The sequence below is a fragment of the Labeo rohita genome, unplaced genomic scaffold (genome assembly GCF_022985175.1).
Source record: "Labeo rohita strain BAU-BD-2019 unplaced genomic scaffold, IGBB_LRoh.1.0 scaffold_83, whole genome shotgun sequence".
Lineage (NCBI taxonomy): Eukaryota > Metazoa > Chordata > Actinopteri > Cypriniformes > Cyprinidae > Labeo > Labeo rohita.
The window spans coordinates 399,932-425,877 of NW_026129777.1; the positions used below are offsets into that span (position 1 = coordinate 399,932).

The 25,946-nt window shown below is 38.2% G+C and overlaps 1 protein-coding gene across 13 annotated transcripts in view; it reads left to right on the top strand.

Moving 5' to 3' along the window:
- The first annotated feature begins 5,593 nt into the window (after window positions 1–5,593).
- mbnl2 (muscleblind-like splicing regulator 2) overlaps window positions 5,594–25,946 on the top strand; it is a 79,265-nt gene continuing 58,912 nt past the window's right edge. For 9 of the 13 annotated variants that reach the window (XM_051104841.1, XM_051104836.1, XM_051104844.1 and 6 more), the window contains exons 1-2: window positions 5,594–5,848; window positions 24,155–24,834. In XM_051104841.1, coding sequence (XP_050960798.1) covers window positions 24,661–24,834 — 174 coding nt within the window. In that variant the 5' untranslated portion in view covers window positions 5,594–5,848; window positions 24,155–24,660. Of the gene's footprint in view, window positions 5,849–10,987; window positions 11,247–11,778; window positions 11,886–11,911; window positions 12,136–24,154; window positions 24,835–25,946 lie in introns of those variants that run through there. The other 4 variants (XM_051104838.1, XM_051104837.1, XM_051104839.1 and 1 more) reach the window with 4 other exon arrangements.

The window sequence follows — 25,946 nt, forward strand, 5'->3', positions numbered from 1 at the left end:
TTGCAGGCCAGATGCATTCTTTACACATGCATGCATGAATGCGTGGTGGATAAAGCAGCCCCACCTCTTACTGCAATGCTGACAATGCAGTGTGTTTCCTTATTTACATTTTGAAACATAACAATGCACAAAACTGAGCTGGAGTAAAGACACAGTCTACACATATGTTTTGGTCTACCTTTATTTACTAGAGGATTAGTATTAAAAGCTTAGACTGTGACTGTCACTTAAACTGACAACCACTGGGAGAGTATTAAAAGGTCACTCTGTGTTTGAAATGAAATTCACACGCCGAGTGTAACGTAGTAGGGTTTTTATGAATCGATGTGGTGGGGTTTGGTGAGCGTTTAAAGCTCAAAGCCACGGACGGGTGACCTTTCAACAGAGAAGCTTAACCACCAAACCTCCTTTACATCTCACCGCCAGCGAAGCTTTGACTCACATCAAAACAACTCCCGAAATGGCCATTTGAATCGCGTTCTGACTGTCTTACTAATGGCTATTTATTTTCAGATGATGTTTTTTGGCGTTCGATGCACTGTGTTAAAATTTAATGGGCCTTAAATTTAGCAACACAATGTTATTCCACGTCCTGTTGATCGTTCAAGGTGGCGCGTCTGATGCACTTTGCCAAAATGGAGATGATGCACAAGTCTGGAATTAGCACTCATCTCTAGAGATCTATTTAGACTCTTACTCGACATAATAAGCTGCAGTTTGTCTCTCCGCACCTCCTCGAATAATGCTATTTCACATGACGGCGAGAGACCGCACTTAGGTCATTACGGCCGCATTCAACAGCTCCCTACCAACGCTGGGCCGAACGGAAGGAATGTTTCGCCAAGAATTGTTTTTTAACTTTTGGTGATTTGCAAACTGTGCGCTTGTGTAACTCGGCTAATCCCGGAGGAGATCGCGGTGATGATGTTTATGTTTGCGGATGTCTGCCGAATGCTGGGAAGGGTTTGGGAGGAAGTCGCGCTCGGCAGTTACGGGTTTGAGGAATGCTGATTGAGATCTTTTGCACAATCGCAACACTGTTGTTGCTTCAGTTTAAAATAAGCAATGACATATTTAAAGCCAAATGCAGTGGCACAATGTGCTAATTGGATGGATGTGAATTATTGGAAGCATGAAAACTGACATTAATTGAAGATCCTCCCATACTGCTTGTTATTTCCCAATCTATATAGTAATGAAGTGCTAAACTTCTGTATTACACTCTTAAAATAATGGTTCCAAAAGTTTTTTTTTTTTTTTTTTTTTTTTTTTTGCAGTGATGCTGTAAATAAACCATTCCTGGTTCCTAAAATAACCTTTCTGTGATCAGTTCTTAAAAGAACCATTTTCTTTTCTTAGTATGAAGAACATTTTTATATTCTAAAGAAACTTTTTTCCAGTGTAAAGAACCTTTTGTGCACTAAAACAGTCCCATGAGTGCCATAGATACCAATAAGGAATGTTTATTTTTAAGAGTGTAAAAAAACAAATGTTTCATAGCCAATTAAAAAAAATAAGATTTATCACATTTAGCCAATTTTACCAAATGTTACTTTAATAAAATCGGTTTATCTAAATGTAACATTCACTCTTAGGGGCTGTTCATGCATTTTTCCATTTAAATGCACAACTTTTCTTGTTGTTTTTCTAAATAAACGCACTAGACAGACATATATGTTGCATGTTTTGTTTCCACATGAGCAGTGGTTTTAATACGGTGTGTCAAGTTAAAATATAATTTCGACTTTTACACGCAGCACCACTCATCAATGTCAGTGCCAAAAGAGTGGACCAATCAGAAGACCCAGGAGGCGGGGCAACCGCTGCAAGCTTTGTTTACGTAGCAAGTTGGCATGGCAACTGATTTTTTTTTGACGCACTTTTTAAAAAAACATTCCTGAGCACACCGTCTCACGTTTTAGATGCAAGGACGCGTTCTGTGTAAATGGGCCCTTAAAAATAAAGGCATGAAGCCTTTAATAGCTTTAACATCCATGGAACTTTCCATTCCACAAAAGTTTCTTTATAGTGAAAAAAGGTTATTAAAACGTATTAAAAAGGGGTTTCTTTTAAGAAAGGTTCTTTGGTGAACCCAAAATCTGTGTTTTTAAGATGTTGTGTCAAATTAAAAGAATTTAATCTTTTACATGCAGCGACACTCATCAATGTCAGTTCCAAAACAGCAGACCAATCAGAAGACTCCGGAGGCGGGGCAAGCGTGCAAGCTTTTGTTTACATAGCAGGTTGGTATGGCAACTGATTGATTTGAGGGCAACAGGAGGAGGCATCTGTGTTGCACTTTTTTAAAATACTGAATCTTGCATTTTCAAAAGAAAAGGCGTGTTCTGTGTGAACGGCGCCTTAAAAATAAAGTTTTTTTATTGGCATAAAGAACCTTCAAAAAGATAGTTCACCCAAAAATGAAAATCCTGTCATTAATCACTCACCTGAAAGACCTTTGTTCGTCTTGGGAATACGTATTAAGATATTTTTGATGAAATCTGAGAGCTCTCTGAATTTCATAGACAGCAAGGGTCCAACTACGTTCAAGGTCTAGAAGGGTACCAAGAACATCGACAAAATAGTCCATGTGACATCAGTGGTTCAACCGTAATTTTATGAAGCTTTGAGAATACTTTTTGTTGTTAAAAAAAAAAAAAACTTTATTCGACAATTCTTCTCCTTTGCATCACCCTAGCGCAATTTTGGAGAGTACCATGATGCATGCACAGAAAAATGCTTCTCATAGCTTCATAAAAGAATTCAGAGATCTCGGATTTCATTAAAAAAATATCTTAATTTGTGTTCAGAAGACGAACAAGGTTCTTAAAGGGGTCATTGGATGCCCATTTTCCACATGTTGAGATGATTCTTTAAGGTCTTAATGAAAAATCTATAATGTACTTTGGTTAAAAATTCTCAATTGTAGTGTAAAACAACACCCTTTTACCTTGTCAAAATGAGCTCTGCAAAAATCATCTAATTCTGGTCGAGGCTGCTTTAAATGCAAATGAGCTCTGCTCGCCCCGCCCCTCTCTTCTCTCTGTGGAGAGACGAGCCTGTTTACTTTAGCTGCATTTAGCCGTGTTTAGCCGTTAAACTTGCTAACTAGCACATTATTAGGAAAGACGATCGCAAAGATTAAAAAAAAAACAAAAAACCTTATATTCACTTCTGCTGTAAGTGAAGTTGGATCACGAATGATTTGCGCGAACATAGAAGGATATATGTAGATCGGGAGGTGCATTCCCTTCACAAACAAACGTAATATACTGCATCTTCAGTGGCTCAGATGTCGGGAGTAAATGACGACCACTATGTTCATTATTACATCCAGCAACACAACACCTCACTCGGCATCGAAACAAAGAGGGCGGACTGTTACAGCTGGTCTGAGGTAAGACGCTCATGTCAATCAACTATCGTGGGAGCGGCCTCTGTTGGTGTGACGCCACAACGACAGGCATCTGAGAATGGCTCGATTTGAAAAAGGGAATATTATTATTACAGTTTAATTAAAAACCACTGTGTGGATTTTTATCATTATAGGGTATATTTGTACATACACTGCCAACACACATTGAGTGAACTTAGCATCCGATGACCCCTTTAAGGGGTGAGTAATTAATGACAGAATTTTCATTTTTGGGTGAACTAGCCCTTTAACATCCATGGAACTTTCCATATAGTGAAAAAAGGTTATTACACTTCTAAGAAAACAAGGGGATCTTTTAAGAACTGTTGACTAAAAGCTTCTTTGGGGAAACCCAGAATCATTCTTCCATAGCACTGCTGTGAAAACCTTCTTTTGGAAGCTTTATTTTTGAGAGTGTTGACAGTAATTTTCCACAGCGCACCAAACCTGGCAGCCGGCAATGAGGTGACTGGGTTCTGACTTCTAATAATTTAATTTGCTCATGGCATGTGCACTGGAGAAAGTAATAGTATCGGTGAGTTCTGGTTCATTCTAGGAACGTTTCTGACACACTCCCTCATCTTCTGCTTACAAGAAGAAAATCCAGACATGCTCTAACCAGCCTCAATCGTCATCAAATCAATACCCTTCAGTCCATCAGGTTATTTAGTGTGTTTACACATACACAACAGGCTATATGATTAAAGACCGTCCTCGTCCTCGTAATACCTATCAATACATATTTGCAATAATTTATTTCTTTTAAGTTGCCATTCAGTCACCTTTAAGTCGACGTTAATTGATGATCTGCCAACCTAATGACTTTCCTCTGGGACGGAAAGGTTGGCACATCAATTATTTCAATGCAGAAAGTCTCGATTAAAGGTTCACCCAAGTGCTAATACATCACAATTCTTAGCTCAGATGTCTTAATGAATGACATATTCATTTTTCTGTAGTTTTTTTTTCTAAAGTAGATGACTTTATCAGTTTGCAGCATGGGAAAGTGTTCAAATAGTATTTTATTAAATGCTAAACCTTTTGAGGTGATTACTTGCCTTGTATTCTTCTTGGAGTCATGACTTATCCCAATTAAAGTGAGGCGTTTTTACATAGATTAAAAAACAAAAATCTATTTCAAGTGGAAAGAGATGAGCTGGAAAACAAATACATCTTTATAGCCTACATCTATTTGTAGTCCTTCACTTTCCACCCGGGAATTGCTAACAAACACAAGGCATTCACCACGTTCATTTTAAGGTTATTAGCTTTCTTTATTATGTTTATAAGAGATTATGTTTAATTACTTTATGCAGTACTTGTTTGATTTTGCTATCAAAATGATTTTCCCCCTAGATGAACCGATTTTACTCCAATAATAGAAATTATTTGAAATTTTATGATTAAACTTCACTTCATTTTCCATTTATATCTCAACTTATAGAAAAATATAGACGTTACTTTTAAAGCTAAGAGCTAAAACATCAGACTAGGAATGGTTAGTGACATTAAATTCATAATTTTGTTTGTGCGTTCACAGTTTTGTACACATTTTTTGTACTACTGCACCATTGTTTGACATTTTACATTGTTGTTGTGTAATCTATCTCACATAAACCCGCCCCATAGTCTATAATTTATTATTATGGATTATTTTAATTGCTGTCATTACTTTTCAATTATGCACTTCCGGTTTTAAAAGTAATAACTTTCATAATATTATGGCACCGGGGCCTCTGGGCACACAGGGCTTTCACTCACTATCCTAACATGTAAACTGTTGCAGATTCACCCATCTGAATCTAATCGTCACCATCTAAGATGAACAACAGGCCTTCAGCTTGTTGATTTAACAGCACTGTAGCCCACATCCATTGTACCCTCGGGAGATTCACTGTTGTTTCCACGGCAACAAGCAGACCCTTGCCCTTCCCAGGGCTCCTGACATTCATTCGGACTGAACCACCTCAGACTGTAAATAGGGGGGACTTAACACTACAGGCATGACAGGTTTTCTGACTACATATCATAAGGTACACATTAACAACAGCTTTTTAAATTCCTTAAGACATACACATGATGAAAATAGGACTACTGAATGAATTCACTGTATAATTAATGTTTTAAAGTAGCAACCTCCCCCCGTTCCCCGGTCACATGACTTGGTCCCTCCTCCCACGAGCTGTCAGAGCAGCTTGTTGCACGACCAGCTTCTTGGTAAACTAACTTGAGTTCGGCGTTAAAATCTAAACCAGTTGCCTGACAAATCGCGCTTCGCGTGGACCGACGAGAATGTTCGCTTCGGTTAAAAAACAAGCCTTAGTTCCCTTGACTTAACGAGTCATCTGCCGCAGTTTCCCATCGAGCTTCATTTGCCGTCTGCGTGATTTGTGGTCAAGAAACAGCACAGCGGCGGCAGGTCATGGTAACCAGGTAAGCAGCAGATTCAATTCGAGCATTTTGTAAGGTATTGAGAGAGAAATTTGTTAATCGCAGACTGTTAATTGTCGATAGAGAGGCTGAAATGTCAGTACAATGTTTGTCATTGCAGATAGAGCGTGTTTTGCTAGCGTTAGATTCGTCGCTCAGTGATGTCGACATTTGGGTTTGGTAAATGCTGTGTTTCCTTGTTGTTTCCGAGCGAGAAATAACAAGTAGTTAAACAAAATAAAAAATTAAAAGCACGCGATAGAGCGCTAACTTAGAAGTTTTCACGGTTACGTGAAAAACCCATGAGCTAACGTTAAAACGGGAACGCTCCCGTGCTGGGCCGTCGTAAAATCACCGTGACATTGAATCGGTTAAAATCGATGGAAAAAACGCGTTGACAGCTTATTCTTCACGATTGTTTTAGTTGACAGCCGTTGCCTTTTTCCCGCGTCATCGCACCGTTACTTCGTGAGGGGAATTAATTCGAATATAACGTTATATCAGGTCAGTTTATAAACGTTACGCGTGCTAACGCGTGATTTCTCCTAATACGACTTAAAGAAGAGTTTGTTTCTTAGTGTCAAACAGATTAGCTTAGACGCTGCATTCCTTAAAAATGTTAAAAATAAAAATCAGCGTTGACAGCTCATATTTCATGATTGTTTGTGCTGAAATAGCGTTCGCGGGATCGCTCTGTGAGGATTATTTATTCGAATTTTCGCGGCGAAGCTAAGAAATAATGGCTTTAAGAAATAATGACTTTAAAAACAGTTTTTCTTGCTTTAACGCACACACAGATTGTGAGAAAACATGTATAATAACATGAGACTTTACTTCAGACTTAACGTGCTCAAGTTCATACTGGTCTTTTTCCCGCGTCATCGCTGCGTGAGGAGAATTAAATCGACCAAATCACTTTAGTTCATAAATTACCCGGAAATCCCTGGATCATTTTTGATTATAACAGTTACTTGATATGTACAGGTTGACATACGGTTCAAACATCAAGACTAGTCCCGTCATGAAACCGCTCCCAAATCCCGCGCCACACCCCGTGCGCGAGATGAGCACGTGAGAACCCGACAACTAGTGCGTTATTACCATCATCATCATCATCATCACCACCAACACACAACTGCTAGAACGCTTCCATTATAAACGCAGCTGTCTATGCGTCACACGCTTGCGTCGCGTCGGCCGGTTTCTGAAGACCGCATGAGGAAAAAGTATACCATGTACTTTGTATCACCATATTCATGTAACATGTAATGCATAGCATGTTCAAATAACATGGTCTTATCATCGTACTGTAGTATTTTTAGTTAGCTGAGGCATGCAGATGAAAGGTGAGTTACCTGAGAAAGTGCTGAGAGACATAGATATGGAAGAGGATATATGCTAAGATGCTTTGCTAAATCTCAATAAGCATAATGCAAGTATGACCCAAATAGCAATCTAATTCCATGATCTCATTTTTATTTGCCCTCGCAGCAGGTACTGCACCTTTCTCGTTGTTTTAGTAAATTAAGCCTCTTTCTGATAGTCTGCGCACCATGGCTGTTCAATGCAGGATAATGGTTCGTGCTCAGTGAGGATGTCTAATGGGGGTAATTAGTTACCTTTGGGTTTTAGAAACCAGCGTTATTTAGTTTTGCATCACAGTGTAATGAACAGTTTACTGTAGACGTGTTTTAAAAACACAAAGAGCGGAGATCTTCAAGAAGTCGTGTAAGAAATGAAAATTGTGAGTCAACTTAGTATTGCATTTTAAGTAGCTTAAGTTATGCAAAATGTATTAATTCTTTTTCACATCTTAATGCTAAACTACTGCTAGTGCAAACTACTGTGTGTACTGTAAATGGATTAATTTGGTGCAGTATGCATGCTGTTGTAGGCCAGGTTTAAAATGCAACACTCAGAGGATCCCTGATCTAGATTTTTTTCATGCAAATGCAGTGGAGGTTAAACGCAGATGCATTTACATCAGGCCTATCCCATGCAAAACTTTTAAATGAATGCATACTGATAAATTGTGTTTTTGTATTTGCATTATTAATTTATCAAATGCTTTTATCTGAATTTATCCAAAGCTGCTTGCAAAGGAAAAATGCAAGCCATTAATTGCAAGGACGTTTATGCTACTGGTAGTACTTCATTTGGTTCACCTCTCTAAAATCTGTCAAATAGCATCATCGTGACAGATCGGCATGCTGCTGGGAATCGATTATAGCCTGAAACGGGAAGCTCAGAGGTGGTTTACATTTCTGTAGAACATTAACAATGTGACACATTTGATAAAGCAATCATTAAACGAGCTTGAAATCGTGATATGTAATAAAATAGCTGTATTAGTCAGAGCTGCCTCAATAAATGAGGAAATCTGGAACTTGTAAGTCAAATATTTAGGCTCGGTGTCTCAGTCTGTAAACAATTAGATAAGCTTAACGTCCTCTCCAAAGGGAATCCATGTGTTTTGGCTTTATATCAGGAATGATGTCATGGGTTAAATAATTTACTAATGACGGTAAACAATGCTTAAATTTTATTTCTTCAAGTTGCATGTTTATGAAAGATGCATGCAATTGATTCTCGTCTATTAAATTTCATTCTCTGATGAAATAGCATTGCCTAATTGTATAACTTGGTAGACACTAGTGGCGCAAAGCAAACAATTAAACCTGTATAATTATTTGACTGAATCGTTTGCCATTCCGCCTTGATTCTATATGCCAAATGAGCAATTTGAGCAATAAACAACATTAAACCGGTAGGCCTGTTTAGTGTAATCACACAGAGTTGACTGTCAGGGTTATCAAGGTTAGTTGGCAGCCCTGTTGAGTGTGAGCGTGTGTCTCGCCTCATTGACGTTTAAGCAGTGCATTGTTTTAACATCGTTCGCCGTTGCTTTTGTAAAAGCACTTTGGCTGTCACATAATTGCAGTGCGCCTGCGGGAACGTGAGCCCCTAAAAGCAGGAGGCTACAGCTGTTCTATTGATTGGGATGGAAACATTGTGAAGCGGCGTCTGACTCATCACTTCTAGCCCACTGCATCATCCCTCACGTGACGCCGAGAGGCTTCCTGTCACGAAGGTAGGGGAGGGGAGGACGTGTCCTCGTCGCCCTACGGTAACGATGCTCATTGTCATAGCGATGGGTTGCCAGGGGATGCAGAGACCTTGGAGGCAGGCAGAGCTGCCGCGTTTGACGGAGGTGTTAGACGTGCGAGAGAATTCAAAGTCTGTCTTTGTTGCGACAACACAAACACTTCCTTGAGGGCAGATAGGCTTTGAAACGGCCTTGAAGGAATCGTTTGCTTATAAATGCAGATTTTGTCATCATTTACTCAGCCCTGCAGTGTTCTGAACTTGTTATTTGCTTTCTTTTGTGAAACTCAAAAGAAGGTAGTAGGAAGAAAATCCATGCAGATCTTTTCCATGCAATCAAAGTACATGGTGGTTGATCCTGTCAAGTTCAAAAGGACAAAAAGCAGCATAAAATATGAAGCTTTTTCAAGTCATATGATCAATGAGGAAAAGAGTGAAATTATTGGAGATGTTAAATGATATCTTCCTCATTGCTGTACAACTCAAAAATGCACCTTTAAGTTGTCACTCAAGGTTTCTTTTCTTTTCTTTTTTTTAATTTGTTACTTTTATAATTAGTTTTTATTAAATTATTCTTTCTTATTTTAGTTATTTTAGTACATCAGTTTAAAATAAATTAAAGTGAAAATGTTGGCAACTAGCTGAATTATTTTTTTATTATTATTTTTGAAATATGAAAAATGACACCTAACCAGTCATAATGAGCAGTTTTACTGTACTTATTGTTAATATTTATGTTAATATTTAATATTTTGTTAATATTTATTTGTATAGTTAGTAAATTTTATTTATTTTTAGATATGTCTGTTTTTTTATGAATTTTTATTTGTTTTATTTGTTTTTTCTATTTAGCTATTTTTATTTTTTGTTGTATAAAAAAATGTAAAATTACATCTAACCAGTCATAATGAGCAGTTAACCATACTACTGTACTTTTTGTTAATATTTAAATTTGCGTTTATTTGTGTATTTATTTATTCATTTATTTTTAAATATGTTTGTGGTTTTGTTAATTTTTACTTCTGTTTTATTTTATTTTTATTTTTTATTTTTGTATAAAATATGTAAAAATAACACCTAACCAGTTGTAATGAGCAGTTTTACTGTACTGCTGTACTTTTTGTTAATATTTTAATTTGTGTATTTTCCATTTTTGTTTTTATTTTTTTTTTTTTTTTAATTTTGTTCTTAGATATCTCTATGTCTATATGTAGTTTTTACTGATTTTTATTGCAGTTTTTTTTTTTTTCTTTTTCTATTTAGTTATTTGTATTAATTTATTTTTACTATTTTATCCAACTAAATTAAAATGAGAAATACTGCCTTGGCAACTAGCTGGAAAAAAAAAATATCTAAAATATATTAAAACATAATATAAAAGTGTTTATAATATGTACAATTCATTTTTCATTTTATTTTATTTCAGTTTTATTTTATTTCACTGTTCTCCATCACTTAATTTTTATATTTCTCTGGCATCATGTTTCATAGCCCCGTTCACACCAAAAATTTATTGGACCAATATCCTGCTTCTCATGTTTATTGAGAATTTAAAAGTAACAACGAATATGGAAGCTTTGGGCTACTTTTATTATGCTTTTATTGTGTTTTTGTCCTTTTTGGAGCATATAGTATGCATTCACATTTGTATCCCACAGAAGAAAAGGGAAGAAACGGAAGAAAACCAGGGTTGGAGCAACTTTTCCTTTAAAATGCCAAATTTGTACACACTGCTTGTTTATAAAACATTTCCATTCCTCTCCATCACAGTGCAGAGTTTGGGAAAGTTGGGTAAAAGATATCAATCCTCTGTTGCCAGGGTGTAAAAATGGGGGAATACCTCTAAATTCAGCATTCAGGAGTCTGTCATCGGAAGCTCTGAGGTCAGCCTGCCAGTTCGGGGAAACTCGGCCAACAACAGAGCCTCAGAGAGGGAATGTGGGATGCTATTGGCTAGACTGTGGATGGGCGGCCTCTTGCCGGAGGCAGTCTGGCAGGAAGGGGTTGGTTGCAGGAGAGGAGGGGAGGGGTGTGGGAATGGCTGGAAATGTTTCAGCCAGATAGTTGAGCAGTGAGCAGACGCGCTGGTGCTTTCTGTGCTGTTGCTGAGAGAAAATCCCTGTCTCGGCATGGGCCGCCAGCTTACGGCTTCGCGCAGGGAATGACTACGGTTCACGTGCTCGTTATATACCGGGAGAGCGTGAAGTGAAGGAGTCCGAACGCCGCACCAGGTGAGCTGGAGAGAAAGAGAGAGAGGGAGACGTGGAGAGGAAGGAGGCTTCGTTATTCCAGCAAGGTGGGAGTAGTAGGGAATGTTTTACCCTTGAAAGTTCCAGTTTTTCCCAACACAAGGAATTTTGCTGCAACGTGCTGCATGAGGGCTGGGGTGTGGAACGAGAGGGAGGGAAATCTGAGAGGAGGTGTGGAGTTGTGTCAGTAAGTTACTCTGCCTTTAACCCATGTGTATCCCAAATCCCAAGTCTTTCCGGTTTCTTTCCGTCTGAAAACATCTTTAAAGTAGTTTCAGTATGATGACTGATTTGTGTGAAACCGAAGGCATATTTGTGCATTTTACAAATATTTTTGTTCATTCCCTAAGGTAATGGTCCAGTCAGATTACCAACGGTTTAATGCAAATTTAATGAACGCCAGCATCTTTCATGTTGGCCTGATCAGACCTCCGGTTTTACTAGACGTACAGTCCAGACTTTAAAAGAGCAGGACCTGCGCCGTGGCAGGAAAAGGCCGCGTTTGTGTCGAACATTTGGCAAACGTGTTGGGAGGAAGAGCGTGTTTTTTTAAAGAGAGAGACTGACTCTGCCCTTCCCGTTAAAAAAAGCATGAAAACAGTCCACTGACTCTTTATTAGCCAAAGCCTTGAGAGCAACAGCGCCTTTTTGAATCGATCCGAACACGTTTAGACAGACTCCGAAAGGTAATTAGCTTGCACCTTTTAAGGCTTTACAACTGCCAGGCGTGTTTCGTGAACAAATTACCCTTTATTATGAGACTATTTTAGTGGGGGCGTAGTATTGCGCACTTGTAAAGAGATCCGAGACTTTGTGCCAACATCTTCATGTCAAAGCAAAAGTTTGTTGTAGAAGGAAGTGAGTATTTAAACTCAAGCTAATTTTGTGTTTTCATAATTTGGGCAAGATATTATCCTCCTTCACCAGCTTTTAAAGGTAAGTTAGTGTCATAATTAGCTTTTTCCTTTGGTAAGTTGGTAAGGGATAGTTTCTGAAAACACAATGCAAATGTCCGTCCGTCGCTAAGTAGATCAGATCTCTGCCTAAATGATCTTCTTAATTAAATTGCACATCGGTTTCACACAGCCTGAGGATATGAGTGCCGTACCAGCCAGGCATGGCTGCCGTCCACGACGCTATAAATAACTAGAGACGATGATCTGGGGGATGAAAGCAGCCTTGGTGTTATGAAGATAATAACTTGGGTCACCGAGATTCAGTTTTACATTAAGGCTATTATCATCTGACACACCCGTTTTTGCTGACCACATCGAATTGGGGCCGCAGCCCTTTCTAAACTGCATGTGCAGCGATACCGTCTGTTTCCCTGTCCCATATCAAGCCTTTCGTAGTTGCGGATTGTTTTAAATATGATCATTTGTTTTTAATGACGTTATTGTGTGAATGTTTATCAGAAGATGTTTCCATGATCACTTTATATTACATTTCGCTAAATGGGATGATGGCAGTGCATGATCGAATTACTGAAACATATGATTTACAGTCATTCAGCTCTTAAGTATGAAGATATTAAGCTTTTTTTAAGTTGCATGAATAAAACTGTCTGGTTGCAGTTATTTAAAGTTGTTTCCAGGTCCAGCTGTAGAAAACGTGGCCTAGTTTTGCACAGAATGAAGCAGTTACTTCCAAAACAGCTGTCGCCTTGACTTTGTCCTTGGCCTCTATGATATGATCATGGCATTGTACAAAATCATCGGCAATGAAAAGCATGTTTTTTTTTTTCCAAAACAGAATTTTTAGATTCAGATCAGAGTTCAGAAAATTTGATGGATCCAATTGCTGCAAACAGTGGGCTACCAATGCTATACGTTAGGATTTGGGTTAGGCTTAGGGTTTAGTATTGTTTCAGTGTTGGGATTTGCACTTAACCAGGTTGGGAAACTCAATCACGTCAATAAAAACCAATAACTTAATGCATGACGTTATGGTCAACAGGAAGCTAATTACATGTGGAAAAGTCCAACAATTATGAAAATGTCTAACAATTCACCATCCACCTCCTGTACAAATTAAGAGATGACCAGTATTATGTAATGCCAGCTGGCTTAGGCAACCCAAATCCTGATCTGATGCCATGGAGGATTACCCGACATTCATTCTCTGGGTTTGGAACCGTTATTATTATAACAAAAGAGACTGTTTGAATGGGCAGAACCAGTTTGGAAAAGCCTGCTCTTGTGACCCCAATGCAAGTTCACCGGTTGTACTGTAATTTCGAACTGCTCAACTAAAGTTGTAAATAGGTTTGTTGGTATGTTGTTGAATTTGTATTAATTTGCCTGCTTGTTAATTAGCAGATGCCTTTAATCAAAGGGTCATGTTTCTTTCTCAAGGGGTCTTGAACTCGTTCAATACGTGCTAAATGGTTGGATTGAAGTGGCAGCCTTTATATTACCAGTTTACCTAATTTATCACAAATTAATTAGCAACCTAGTTATGTACCTCACAAGTATCCCAAAAGATTACTTTGTTCACAACCCATTTTACTTTTGTGTTTCAAAGCGAAAAAATGGGACAGAAATAGATTTTATTTTCTATTTGAAATGGATTGGATTGTGAAAAGTGGGCTCTTAGAGGGGAAGAGGTTAGGAAAGTTATTCACAACCCATTTTACATCTGTGTTTCAGAGCAAAAAAACGGAGCAGAATATTATTTTACATACCTGAAATGGATTGAATTGTGAAAAGCGGGCTTTTTTATGGTGGTTAGAAGGGGAGGGGCTGAATTGTAAGAGGACTTGATGATGTCACCTAAAAAAAGTTGTTTGCAATCCATTATACTTCTGTGTTTCAGAGCAAAACAATGAGGCAGAAATGTATTTTACATATCTGAAATGGATTGGATTGTGAAAAGTGGGCTTTTTTATAGTGGTTAGAGGGGGAGGGGCTGAATTGTAGGAGGACTTGATGATGTCATCTGAAAAGGAGAGTTGTTTGCAACCCGTTTAACTAATGTTTCAAAGCAAAAAATGGGGCAGAAATGGATTTTATCCATCTGAAATGGATTGGATTGTGAAAGTGGGCTCTATATGGTGGTTAGAGGGGGAGGGGCTAAAAATAAAAGGACTTGATATCATCTGAAAAGGAAAGTTGTTTGCAACCCATCTTCTGAGTTTTAAAGCAAAAAATGGGGCATAAATTGATTTCATCCATCTGAAATATATTGGATTGTCAAAAATAGGCTTTTTATGGTGGTTAGAGGGGGAGGGGTTTAAAAATTAGGGCTTGATGATGTCATCTGGAAAGGAAAGGTGTTCACAACCCATTTTACTTCTGTTTTTCAAAACAAAAAATGGGGCATTAATTGAATATCCATCTGAAATGGACTAGATTGTGATAAGTGGGCTCTATATTGTGGTTAGAGGGGGGAGGGGCTAAAAATAAGAGGGCTTGATGATGTCATCTGAAAAGGAAAGTTGTTCGCAACCTGTTTTACTTCTGTGTTTCAAAGCAAAAAATGGGGCATAAATTGATGTTACCCATTTGAAATGGATTGGATTGTCAAAAACAGGCTTTTTTTATGGTGGCTAGAGGGGGAGGGGCTGAATAGTAGGAGGACTTGATGGTGTCATCTGGAAAGGAAAGTTGTTTGCAACCCCTTTTACTTCTGTTTTTCAAAGCAAAAATGGGACAGAAATTTATTTTATCCACCTAAAATGGTTTGGACTGTGAAAAGCAGGATCTATATGGTGGTTAGAGAGTGGGAGGGGCTAAAAAAAGGAGGGCTTAATGATGTCATCTGAAAAGGAAAGTTGTTTGCAACCCATTTGGCTTCTATTTCAAAGCAAAAAATGGGGCATAAATTGATTTTACCCATCTGAAATAAAGTGGGCTGTATATGGTGGTTGAATGGGGAGGAGCTAAAAATAAGGGGGCTTGGTGATGTCGTCAAGTCAAGTCAAGTCACCTTTATTTATATACCGCCTTTAACAATACAGAATTGTGACAAGGCGGCTGTACAGTATTAAATAGGAAACAGTACATCAAGGCAAACCAAAGGCAACATTAAACACTCACATTATAGGTAAAGGTAGTTAATCAAAAACAATAAAATAAAATGCAATATTGTGTTAAGAGAAAGTGTCCCCAACTAAGCAAGCCAGAGGCGACAGCGGCAAGGAACCAAAACTCCATCGGTGACAAATGGAGAAAAAAACCTTGGGAGAAACCAGGCTCAGTCGGGGGGCCAGTTCTCCTCTGGCCAAAGTTCCCGTGGTCTTGTGCCGACAGCCATCTAGGTGATGTGGTCTTTAATGTGGATCCGTCTCTGGGGCTCATCTAGTTGATGTGGACTCCGCTGACATTCAGGGCTGTAGAGGTCGTCTCTAGGTGCTGATCCACCGTCTGGGCTGGGTTCGGACTGGATCCGGGGGACTGCAGTGACCATCTGATCTGGATACGGACTGGATCTGGTGGTTAATGTGACCTCGGAATAAGAGAGAAACAGACTAATATTAGCGTAGATGCCATTCTTCTGACGATGCACCGAGTACATCGGGTGTTATGGGAAGTGTTCCCGGTTCCGGTTGACCTAATTAGTGCAGCCTAACAATCCTTTAACGGATTTGAATTATAAGAATGTGGATTTGTTATGTGTAAGCAAGGTTAAAGAGATGGGTCTTTAATCTAGATTTAAACTGACAGAGTGTGTCTGCGTCCCGAACATTGTAGGGTAGATTGTTCCAGAGTTTGGGTGCTAAATAAGAAAAAGATCTGCCGCCCGCGGTTGATTTTGATATTCTCGGTATTATCAAATTGCCAGAGTTTTGAGAACGCAGCGGACGTGAGGGACTATAATGCGATAAGAGCTCACTCAGGTACTGGGGAGCTAAACCATTCAGGGCTTTATAAGTAATTAGCAAGATTTTAAAATCTATACGATGTTTAATAGGGAGCCAGTGCAGTGTAGACAGAACCGGGCTAATATGATCATACTTTTTGGTTCTAGTAAGAACTCTAGCTGCTGCATTTTGGACCAGCTGGAGTTTGTTTATTAAGCGAGCAGAACAACCACCCAATAAAGCATTACAATAATCTAACCGTGAGGTCATAAACGCATGAATTAATGTTTCAGCATTTGACATTGATAGCATAGGTCGTAGTTTAGATATATTTTTGAGATGGAAAAATGCAGTTTTGCAAATACTAGAGATGTGGTTTTCAAAGGAAAGATTACCATCAAATAGCACACCTAGGTTCCTAACTGATGACGAAGAATTGACAGAACAGCCATCAAGTATTAGACAGTGTTTTAGGTTATTACACGCTGAGGTTTTAGGCCCAATAACTAACACCTCTGTTTTTTCAGAATTTAGCAGTAAGAAATTACTTGTCATCCAATTTTTTAACTCAACTACACAATCCATTAGTTTTTCAAATTGGTACGTTTCGCCAGGCCGCGAAGAAATATAGAGCTGGGTATCATCAGCATAGCAGTGAAAGCTAACACCATATTTCCTGATGATATCACCCAAGGGTAACATGTAAAGCGTAAAGAGTAACGGCCCTAGTACTGAGCCTTGTGGTACTCCATACTGCACTTGAGATCGATATGATACCTCATCATTTACTGCCACGAATTGATGGCGGTCAGATAGATACGATTTGAACCATGCCAATGCACTACCACTAATGCCAACATAATTCTCAAGTCTATTCAAGAGAATGTTGTGGTCAACAGTATCAAACGCAGCACTAAGATCCAGTAGCACTAACAGAGAGATACAACCACGATCGGATGATAAGAGTAGATCATTTGTAACTCTAATAAGAGCAGTCTCAGTACTATGGTACGGTCTAAAACCTGACTGAAAATCCTCACAGATATCATATTTCTGTAGGAAGGAAGATAACTGTGAGGATACAACCTTTTCTAATATCTTTGACAGAAATGGGAGATTCGAGATAGGTCTGTAATTAGTTAATTCGTTGGGGTCAAGTTGTGGTTTTTTAATTAGAGGCTTAATAGCAGCCAGTTTGAAGGTTTTGGGGACATATCCTAATGACAGTGATGAATTAATAATATTTAGCAGAGGATCTATGAGATCTGGAAGCATCTCTTTTAGTAGCCTAGATGGAATAGGGTCTAGCATACAAGTTGTTGGTTTAGATGATTTAACAAGTTTATACAATTCTTCCTGACCTATAGTAGAGAATGAGTTGAATTGTTCCCCAGGAGATCTATAGCGCACTATCTGATGCAACACTGTAATTGACGGCTGCATAGTGACAATTTTGTCTCTAATTGTATCGATCTTAGAAGTAAAGTAGTTCATAAAGTCATTACTGCTATGCTGATGGGCATAGTCAGTGCCTGTTGGTTCTTTATTTTTTGTTAACTTAGCCACTGTATTGAATAAATACCTAGGGTTATGTTTGTTTTCTTCTAAAAGAGTCGAAAAGTAGTCAGATCTGGCCGATTTTAACGCTTTTCTGTACGATAGGGTACATTCCCGCCAAGCAGTACGAAAAACCTCTAATTTTGTTTTCCTCCAGCTGCGCTCCATTTTCCGGGCTGCTCTCTTTAGGGCGTGAGTGTGCTCGTTATACCACGGGGTCGGACTATTTTCCTTAATCTTCCTTAGGCGCAGAGGAGCGACCGTATCTAGAGTCCTGGAAAAGAGAGAGTCAATAGTTTCTGTTACTTCATCAAGTTTTTCTGAGCTATTGGACATGCTGAAGAATTCAGATAAGTCAGGAAGATTACTTAGAAAGCAATCTTTTGTAGTAGAAGTGATGGTTCTACCATACTTGTAATAAGGAGTTGAATTTACAGTTTTAGTTATCTGAAGTATACACGAGACTAGATAATGATCAGAGATATCATCACTTTGCTGCAGAATCTCAACGGCATTGACATCAATTCCATGTGACAGTATTAAGTCTAGAGTATGATTTCGACAATGAGTGGGACCTGACACGTGTTGTCTAACTCCAATAGAATTTAGAATGTCTGTAAATGCAGCTGCCAGCGCATCATTTTCAATATCAACATGGATGTTAAAGTCACCTACTATTAAGACCTTATCTGTAGCCAACACCAGCTCAGATATAAAATCAGCAAATTCTTGAAGAAAATCTGTATGGTGCCCTGGTGGCCTGTATACAGTAGCAAGTACAAACGTCATAGGGGATTTATCATTAACAATTGTTTCTCTGGATAATGTTATATGAAGCACCATTACTTCAAATGAGTTATACTTGAAATCCGCTCTCTGTGAAACACTAAAAATATTGCTATAAATTGTAGAAACACCTCCCCCTTTACCTTTTAGACGTGGCTCATGTTTATAACAGTAATCATGAGGAGTAGACTCGTTTAAGATAATGTAATCATCTGATTTTAGCCAGGTTTCTGTCAAACATAGCACATCTAGATTATGATCAATGTCGTCTGTAAATAAAAGTTGTTTCAGAGACAGAGACAAGTTTGCATGCAGTTTATAATGTTGACTTGGATTGGACAACTTTAATTGTTGAAAGTCTTTTCCTTACAGTGATGTAAGATCTGATATTTGTCCTTTTTTGTGATAATAGATAATTGCATCTGTGGAATGCCCGGCTTTGCTGTTCAGCCAGGCGTCCTCCTCCGGAACCACTAATCATTGTGGGGAAGGGCGGGGGCGTACAGACAGCGCTAATCTCTGCAGGTCACAACAAGGATACCGCAGCCACCTTCCTACCTGCACACCATCTGTCCGCCCTCATCAGCCTCTGACTTGCAGCCATTCCTACTCGGTTACAACTATCTGTCAAAGCTCTCGCTTCTCTGGAACCCAGAGTAACTGCAGGGGATGTGGTGACTTGGCAGTATCTAGCAGTTTATTGGCCACTCTACTTTAATTTGATACCTATTCGGTGCCATTTTGACATAACTAACCTTTCTTTACTCCAGGTTGACTTTAATAGCTTTGAGCTATCAACTAAAGTTTTCAGAGAAACTCAAAGTAACCTGAGGGTCCGTTTTAGGACTTGGCAGTGTCTTGCCTTTTTTTTTCTACTCTTTGAGCTTTTCTCTTTACATTTTTGCGCTACTAAATTGAATTAGTTAAGCGAGAGTGTTGTTGTGTCAGATGCTCACTGCAAAACTGCCTTGTTTGCACTTTTCAGAGGCGTTAACCTATGCAGTTTACTCTGCATATTAAACCAAGAGATAGTAGAAGGTATTTTAATATGAAAAACTGACACAGATCACCTTTAAAAGCCTTCTCTGATATTACCTTGTCATGTGGTGAAACCTACCCAGTGTTTTTGCGCTGTGTTGGCCTTAGTTGAGAGCAGAGTTGACAGGAAGACATTTGCATCGATTTGACTGGAATCGCAGTTGCTTTAAAAAGGAGCAAATGTTGGGTTGCAGGTTTGGTTTGATTGTGTTTTTACACTATTTTAGTTTCTGCATGTGTGCTGTGAGGGGCCGTTCACAAAGAATGCATCTTTGTATCCAAAAAGCGTTTCAACCGACTTGTTTTATAAACTGTGCACTTCACAAATTGTGTGATTGCACCTCGAAAAGCGAACCGAGCAGCCCTGAGTATCCAAAGACTTTGGTGGCCCATTATGTCGGTTTACAAGCTTTAAGCACTTCTTCTGGCTGACAGATTGTATTTCTAAAGCACCCTTTAACTGTCATTCACCTCATAAATTAGACCATCGGGTTTCTGAGTTCTAAAAATACAAGAGGATTAATTGCATGAGGTCACATCTGACATGGTTTCTATCCCATTTTTTTATGGTTTGACTCTCGGGGGTAAAGCTATGAAATTAAATCGTGCCGTAGAGACTACGTGTGCGACGAGTATGGCAGGCCATTTAATTTTATAATCGCAAAATGGAAAGGAGCAGCGGGCGCTGGGAGTGTACGTCGGTGCAGCGTAGATTCAGAGGTCCAAGTGACCCTTTCTGAATCAACTTCTAACACCAGGGTTTTTTCCTTTCCAGGGCTGGAAATTGGCCTCTCTTAGGTCCCGTTCGAAGTGCTGCCAAAAAGGAAGCTTTGCTAATGTGTTTTTCAAGAGCTCAAATAGTGCCGCGCACAAGAATCTCAAATTACAGCTGCACCCGAACGCTTTTTAAAATGACTGCTTGACACTTTGGACCTTTAGACCAGTTATTTGACTGTGGTTCCTTGTCATCTTGGCTTATCGTAAAACCGTATGGTGCATTCAGCGCCCTTGACTCAAAGCTGCAATGCACATTTCAACTAGGGATGTGCAAAACTGTATAATGAAAAATCGACTAGTTGGTAGGTTGCCTGAATGGTTATAAAATCGGTTTTGGGTTCTTCAGGAAAAGCATTGCATATAGTGTTATGGAAGTCTTATTTTACTATTTTATTTTATATTATTTTATTTTTTAACAATATGTTTCATTGTTCAAAAATAAACAGATACAATACCCTTCAAAATAAAAGAGCAACTATTTTATTTTATTTTATTTTGGGTTCAAAAAGCATTGCAGTAGTGTTAATGAAGTTTTATTTCATTTTATTTTATTATATTCTATTATATTATATACATTTTTTTATATATATATTTTTTAATTCAGGAAAAACCATTGCAAATAGTGTTGTGAAAGTATGATTTTATTTATTTATTTATTTATTCTTCTGGAAAAACATTTCAGTAGGGTTATGGAAGTTTTTTTTTATTTAATTTAAGTTTTTTTTGTAATTTTTAAATATTAAATTGTATTTTATATTTTATTTTGGTTTCCTCAGAAAAAGCTTTGCAGTAGTGTTATGGAGGCTTGACTTTGCTATTTTTATTTTATTTTATTATGTTATGTTATTTATTTTGTTTTATTTTATTTTAGGTTCTTCAGGAAAAAACATTGTGCAGTTTTTTGCTTGTTTGACTTTGCTACTTTATTTTATAATATATATATATATATATATATAATTATATATATATATATTACAACTTATTTTATTTTTTAGTACTTCAGGAAAAACATTACAGATAGAGTTATGAAGTGTTATGTTTTATTTTAGTTTAGTTCATTATCAGTCACTTTAAAATTCATATTGAATATAGGCAATACTAGCTTGAAAACGAATAAAAGAAAAGAAAATATTATGTTTCCTAGTGGCTATTTTTTTTATATCTCACTTGTATAACATGCATGCTTGTTTTAAATACCCTGTTTATTGTTTTGTTGTTTCCTTGTCATTATTTTATGATTGCGCTGTCTGCAGTATGCAGATTAGCAGGTATTTCTGTTGCACTACACCTGTTGCATTTTTCTTAAAGGGTCGATTTCTCTCATTACGCCTCAATTACGTTTTTCTTTTTTTATAGCTGCGCTCTTGTGGTTGCTAGGCATTATGGGAAATAGAAAGAAGAAACAGACCCTTAGCAACAAGAGTGGAATATGAAAGAAACACTCGAGCTCATTAGATTACGCTAATGCTCAGTGTGTGTTATTGGTGAAAGACAAAAGGAGGGTCCAGATCGACACAAGTCTTAATAATAGAAACTGAATCGATCAAGGTGGCTGCGGTCTGAATGGAATACTAATGTTTTGCCTACTGCATACTATAAAATTGTGTCATGCGTTCACTTTGTTGCTTAATTCAGACTTATCATCCCAGGGTTTTAATTTGAATATAAATATTTTAAAGTTTGGCAGATTGACCAAATAATGAGTCAAGAAAGAGGTGCAGTTCACTTTTCTTCAAATAGAAGGTCAAGTTGAGTGCATTGCATTATGGGATATTGCATACTCAAAATTGAGTATGAGTAGTATGGTAGTATTCCATTTAGGACCAACCCAGGCATTCACGTTCCCTCTGTAGCGCACCTCAGAACATGTTCGAACTTGTTTTTTTTAATGCATGCGATCACCCTAAAAAGGTTCAAAGCGCTATAGTGTTCAGTTCCATACACACAGTAGTTATTGTTTGGCACTTGTCTGTTGGCTTTGCTCTAAGTGGAGGGGACGTGGCCGTCATTACACAGCACAGGGAATCTTAAACGGCAGCTGCAGATTTTTACGGCCTTGTTTCGTCTGCTGCACCACCCCCACCCTTACCCTCCCCTTTTTTTCTTTCAGTTTGCACAAGAAAATATTTCCAGATGTTCCGAGAAAAGAGCTCTATTTCAGCGGCGAGGTCTGTGTGAGGTTCCCGAGTGTTGCCAGAGGCGGCGTATTATAGGACGGTTGAGTCCCGCGGTGGTAGTTATGATGCAAGCTGCTGCAGATCTGACTAGTGACTAGTTTCTGCCAGGGGTTATGGATGAATTGATAACCAAATGATCTGTGTCTCTCTGTCTCTGGCTATCTGTCTCTCCGTCTTATCGTTCCATCTTTGTCTTGTTTTTATTGATCGTAGTTTGTTGTTCTTTCGTTTGATGTATCTGTCATTCAGTCATTTTATATCTATTGTGCTATCATTCTATCATTCAGCTTATCTATCCATCTATCATCTATCTATCTATCATCTATCTATCGTTCTATCTATCTATCTATCTGTCTACCTATCTACCTATCTATATCTACTTGTCTATCGTTCTGTTGTTCTATCTATCCATTATTCAGTCATTATCTATTTATCTGTCTATCTGTCTATCATTCTATCTATTGTTCTATGTCTATCTGTCATCCTATCTATATCTCTGCCATTTAATCTGTCATTCTATCTGTTGTTCTATCTATCATTCACTTGTTATGAATATATCGATCTATCTATCATTCTATCGATCTATCATTCTATCGTTCATTCTATCTAGTGTTCTATCGTTTTATCTAGCATTCTATTTGTCTATCGGTCTATCTATCGTTGTATCATTCTATCTATCGTTCTAACGTTCTATCATTCGATCTGTTGATCTGTCTATCGTTCTGTCTATCTATCTACCTATGTATATCTACTTATCTATCGTTCTGTTGTTCTATCTATTATTCGATCTGTTGATCTATCCATCATTCAGTCATTATCTATCTGTCTCTCTGTTTGTCTGTCTGTCTGTCGTTCTGTCGTTCTATTGTTCTGTCTATCTGTCACCCTATCTACATCTCTCTATCATTTGATCTATCATTCTGTCTGTCATTCTATTTGTCGTTCTATCTATCGTTTATCTATCGTTCTATCTATCTCTGTATCTCTATTTGTCTGTCTATTTTTTCTCTCTCTCTGTCTCTGCCTCCTTCTCTTTGTGTCTGTCATCTATATCTTTCTGTCTCTCTATCCTTTCTTACTCGGTGTTTCATGTGAGCTGGGCGAGATGTTGTGGCACCCGTCGCTGACGGGATCGCGTCTGGAATACGCATCTGTTTCAGTCCTTTTCTGGCACTTGAACAGCTGCCAGGAATATTGCGCCGCTGCATGTTTTCTATTGGCTAAAATCTCAACAAAAAATCTCTTCTATTGGCAATACTCAACAGGTTAGGCAGTCTTAAATGGTTTAGGAAAGGGAGGTGTTTTCCTTTGGTGCTTCTGCGCCTCGCCATTTGACCAAATGTGGCACTGCCCTTAATCAGTCTCACTTTCATTTCCCAGCATGCTTTGCTGCGACATTTGATATGCTTTGCTCCTAGTTGAAATTTATGCTTATGATGTCCCTCATTAATCTGTTTGAATAAAAAAAAAAAAGTCTAGATGTAAATATGATGGCCTCTGATTAGGTAACACCAATGCTTGAATTTCCAGAAAAACATCCGTCTATTATTCTTTTTAGGTGGATGTTGTCGGTTTGATATGCAATTAAACACACTCTTTTATTTGAAAAATATCTGTTCTTACTTTAGGTTACTGTGAAGTTATAAAAGGTGGTTTTGACATATTATTGTTCAATAATCTGACCTTTGCAGTTGCTACTTGAACAACTGAAAGATTTTAAGTAGAAAATTCAATTTTGTGCCAACTAGAAATGGTCAAATCCACATGGAAAGCTTCTGTTGTCCATGTTTCTTACCCAAATCTTGGCCGTCTTTTTCAGATCCCGGACAGAAGAAAGTGCCTTCTCTGACGACGTTCCTACTTGAAGCTGCTCGCCGCTTCCATCCTACACTGTAAACAGCGCTGGCTTGGCCTCCGAAAAGATCTCAATTCCTCAGACTTGCCAAAGCACAAGGAACCAACACTCTCTTTCCATTCTCGGACATTACTAGATATCGTTCCAAGGAGAGCCGTTGCCTTCAGAAATTGCCATCCACAACCGTCTCAAGACCATTTGAAGACCTGGAGCATGTTCTTATTGTCGTGCCAGTGTTGTGCACCTGGGACTAAATGACTGATGAACGAGATTGACAGCTTCACTGATAGCAGCCATCTCCCACACGACAGCCAGCGGGAGTCTGAATGTGACGTGTCTATTTAAAGGGCCTCACCGACCAACCTCAAAACTAGACACAAAACAACACAAAAATACGTTCGCAGACTATTTGAACCCGAATCAACAATCCCGCACCTGACACTGCAGAGCCTGCAGGTTCTCAAACAGCTATGGCTTTAAACATCGCGTCGATACGAGACACGAAATGGCTGACGCTCGAGGTGTGCCGACAGTTTCAGAGAGGGACGTGCTCGCGCAGCGACGAGGAGTGCAAATTCGCGCATCCGCCCAAGAGCTGCCAGGTGGAGAACGGACGGGTGATCGCCTGCTTTGACTCGCTGAAGGTAAGACCTGCCGCTTACTTGATGCATCTTTTTTGTTTGCAGCAATGTGAGATTGCACTTGGATCATGCTGTATGTTCGTTAATTAGCTTCTTAATTAGTCTTTTTTTGAGTGATGATTCATTTTGAGTATTTAGAATGGCTAAGGGATGTTTCAAGGAGCAATATTTGACAGAATGCCTCCTACCTGTGGTAAAATTGCCATTTCATGGCCTTTTTCTTGGTTTTATTAAGTGTCAGCAACTAAAATAATAAAAGGAAATAAAATAATTACGTTTATTAAAAATAATAGTAAGTGTAACATAGCAGCTCGGTGCATTACTAATCAAACACGTCTTAGCCAATCAGAATTGTGGCATATTCTAGAAAAAATGGTAATTGCAATTCTTTCTCCAAAAAGATGTCATTTTACAATTTAACTAGTGCTTGCATTCAGTGTGTGTTATATCAACAAATTTTACAGGTGGAGCCTTAAATCAGTTGATTTAGGCATGAAGTTTGGCCGAATAACTATGGTAAAATGGCTATTTCATGGCCTTTTTCTTGGTTTTAATAAATGGCAATGACAGCAATATGATAAAAGATATCAATTTTCAGTAAATAATTATGTTTATTAACAGTAATAATTACAGCATAGCAACTTGGCTCATTATTAAAGAGTTGGAGTCACAGACATAATTTATGTGCATTTTATGTTTTGGCTCATGGCTTATCCAATCAGAATTTAGAGTGCTAGAAGTCACAAAAAACATGGTGATTCCAGAAAAACGGCAATTGTGGTTCTTCCACTAAATAATATATTTCATGACTGTAACCTTTCAGGCTTGGTGCATTACAACTATCAGAGTTGTGGCATATTCTAGAAAAAATGGTAATTGCATTCAGTGTGTGTTATATCAACAAATTTTACAGCTGGAACCATAAATCGATTAAGTTAGGCATGTTGTTTGGCAGAATAACTATGGTAAAATGGCTATTTAATGGCCTTTTTCAGAAGTGACAAACGTAGCATATTCCAGAAAAAATGGTAATTGTAATTCTTCCTCCAACAAATATTTAATTATGCAATTTAACTAGTAATTACATTCATTGTGTGGTATATCAACAAATTTTA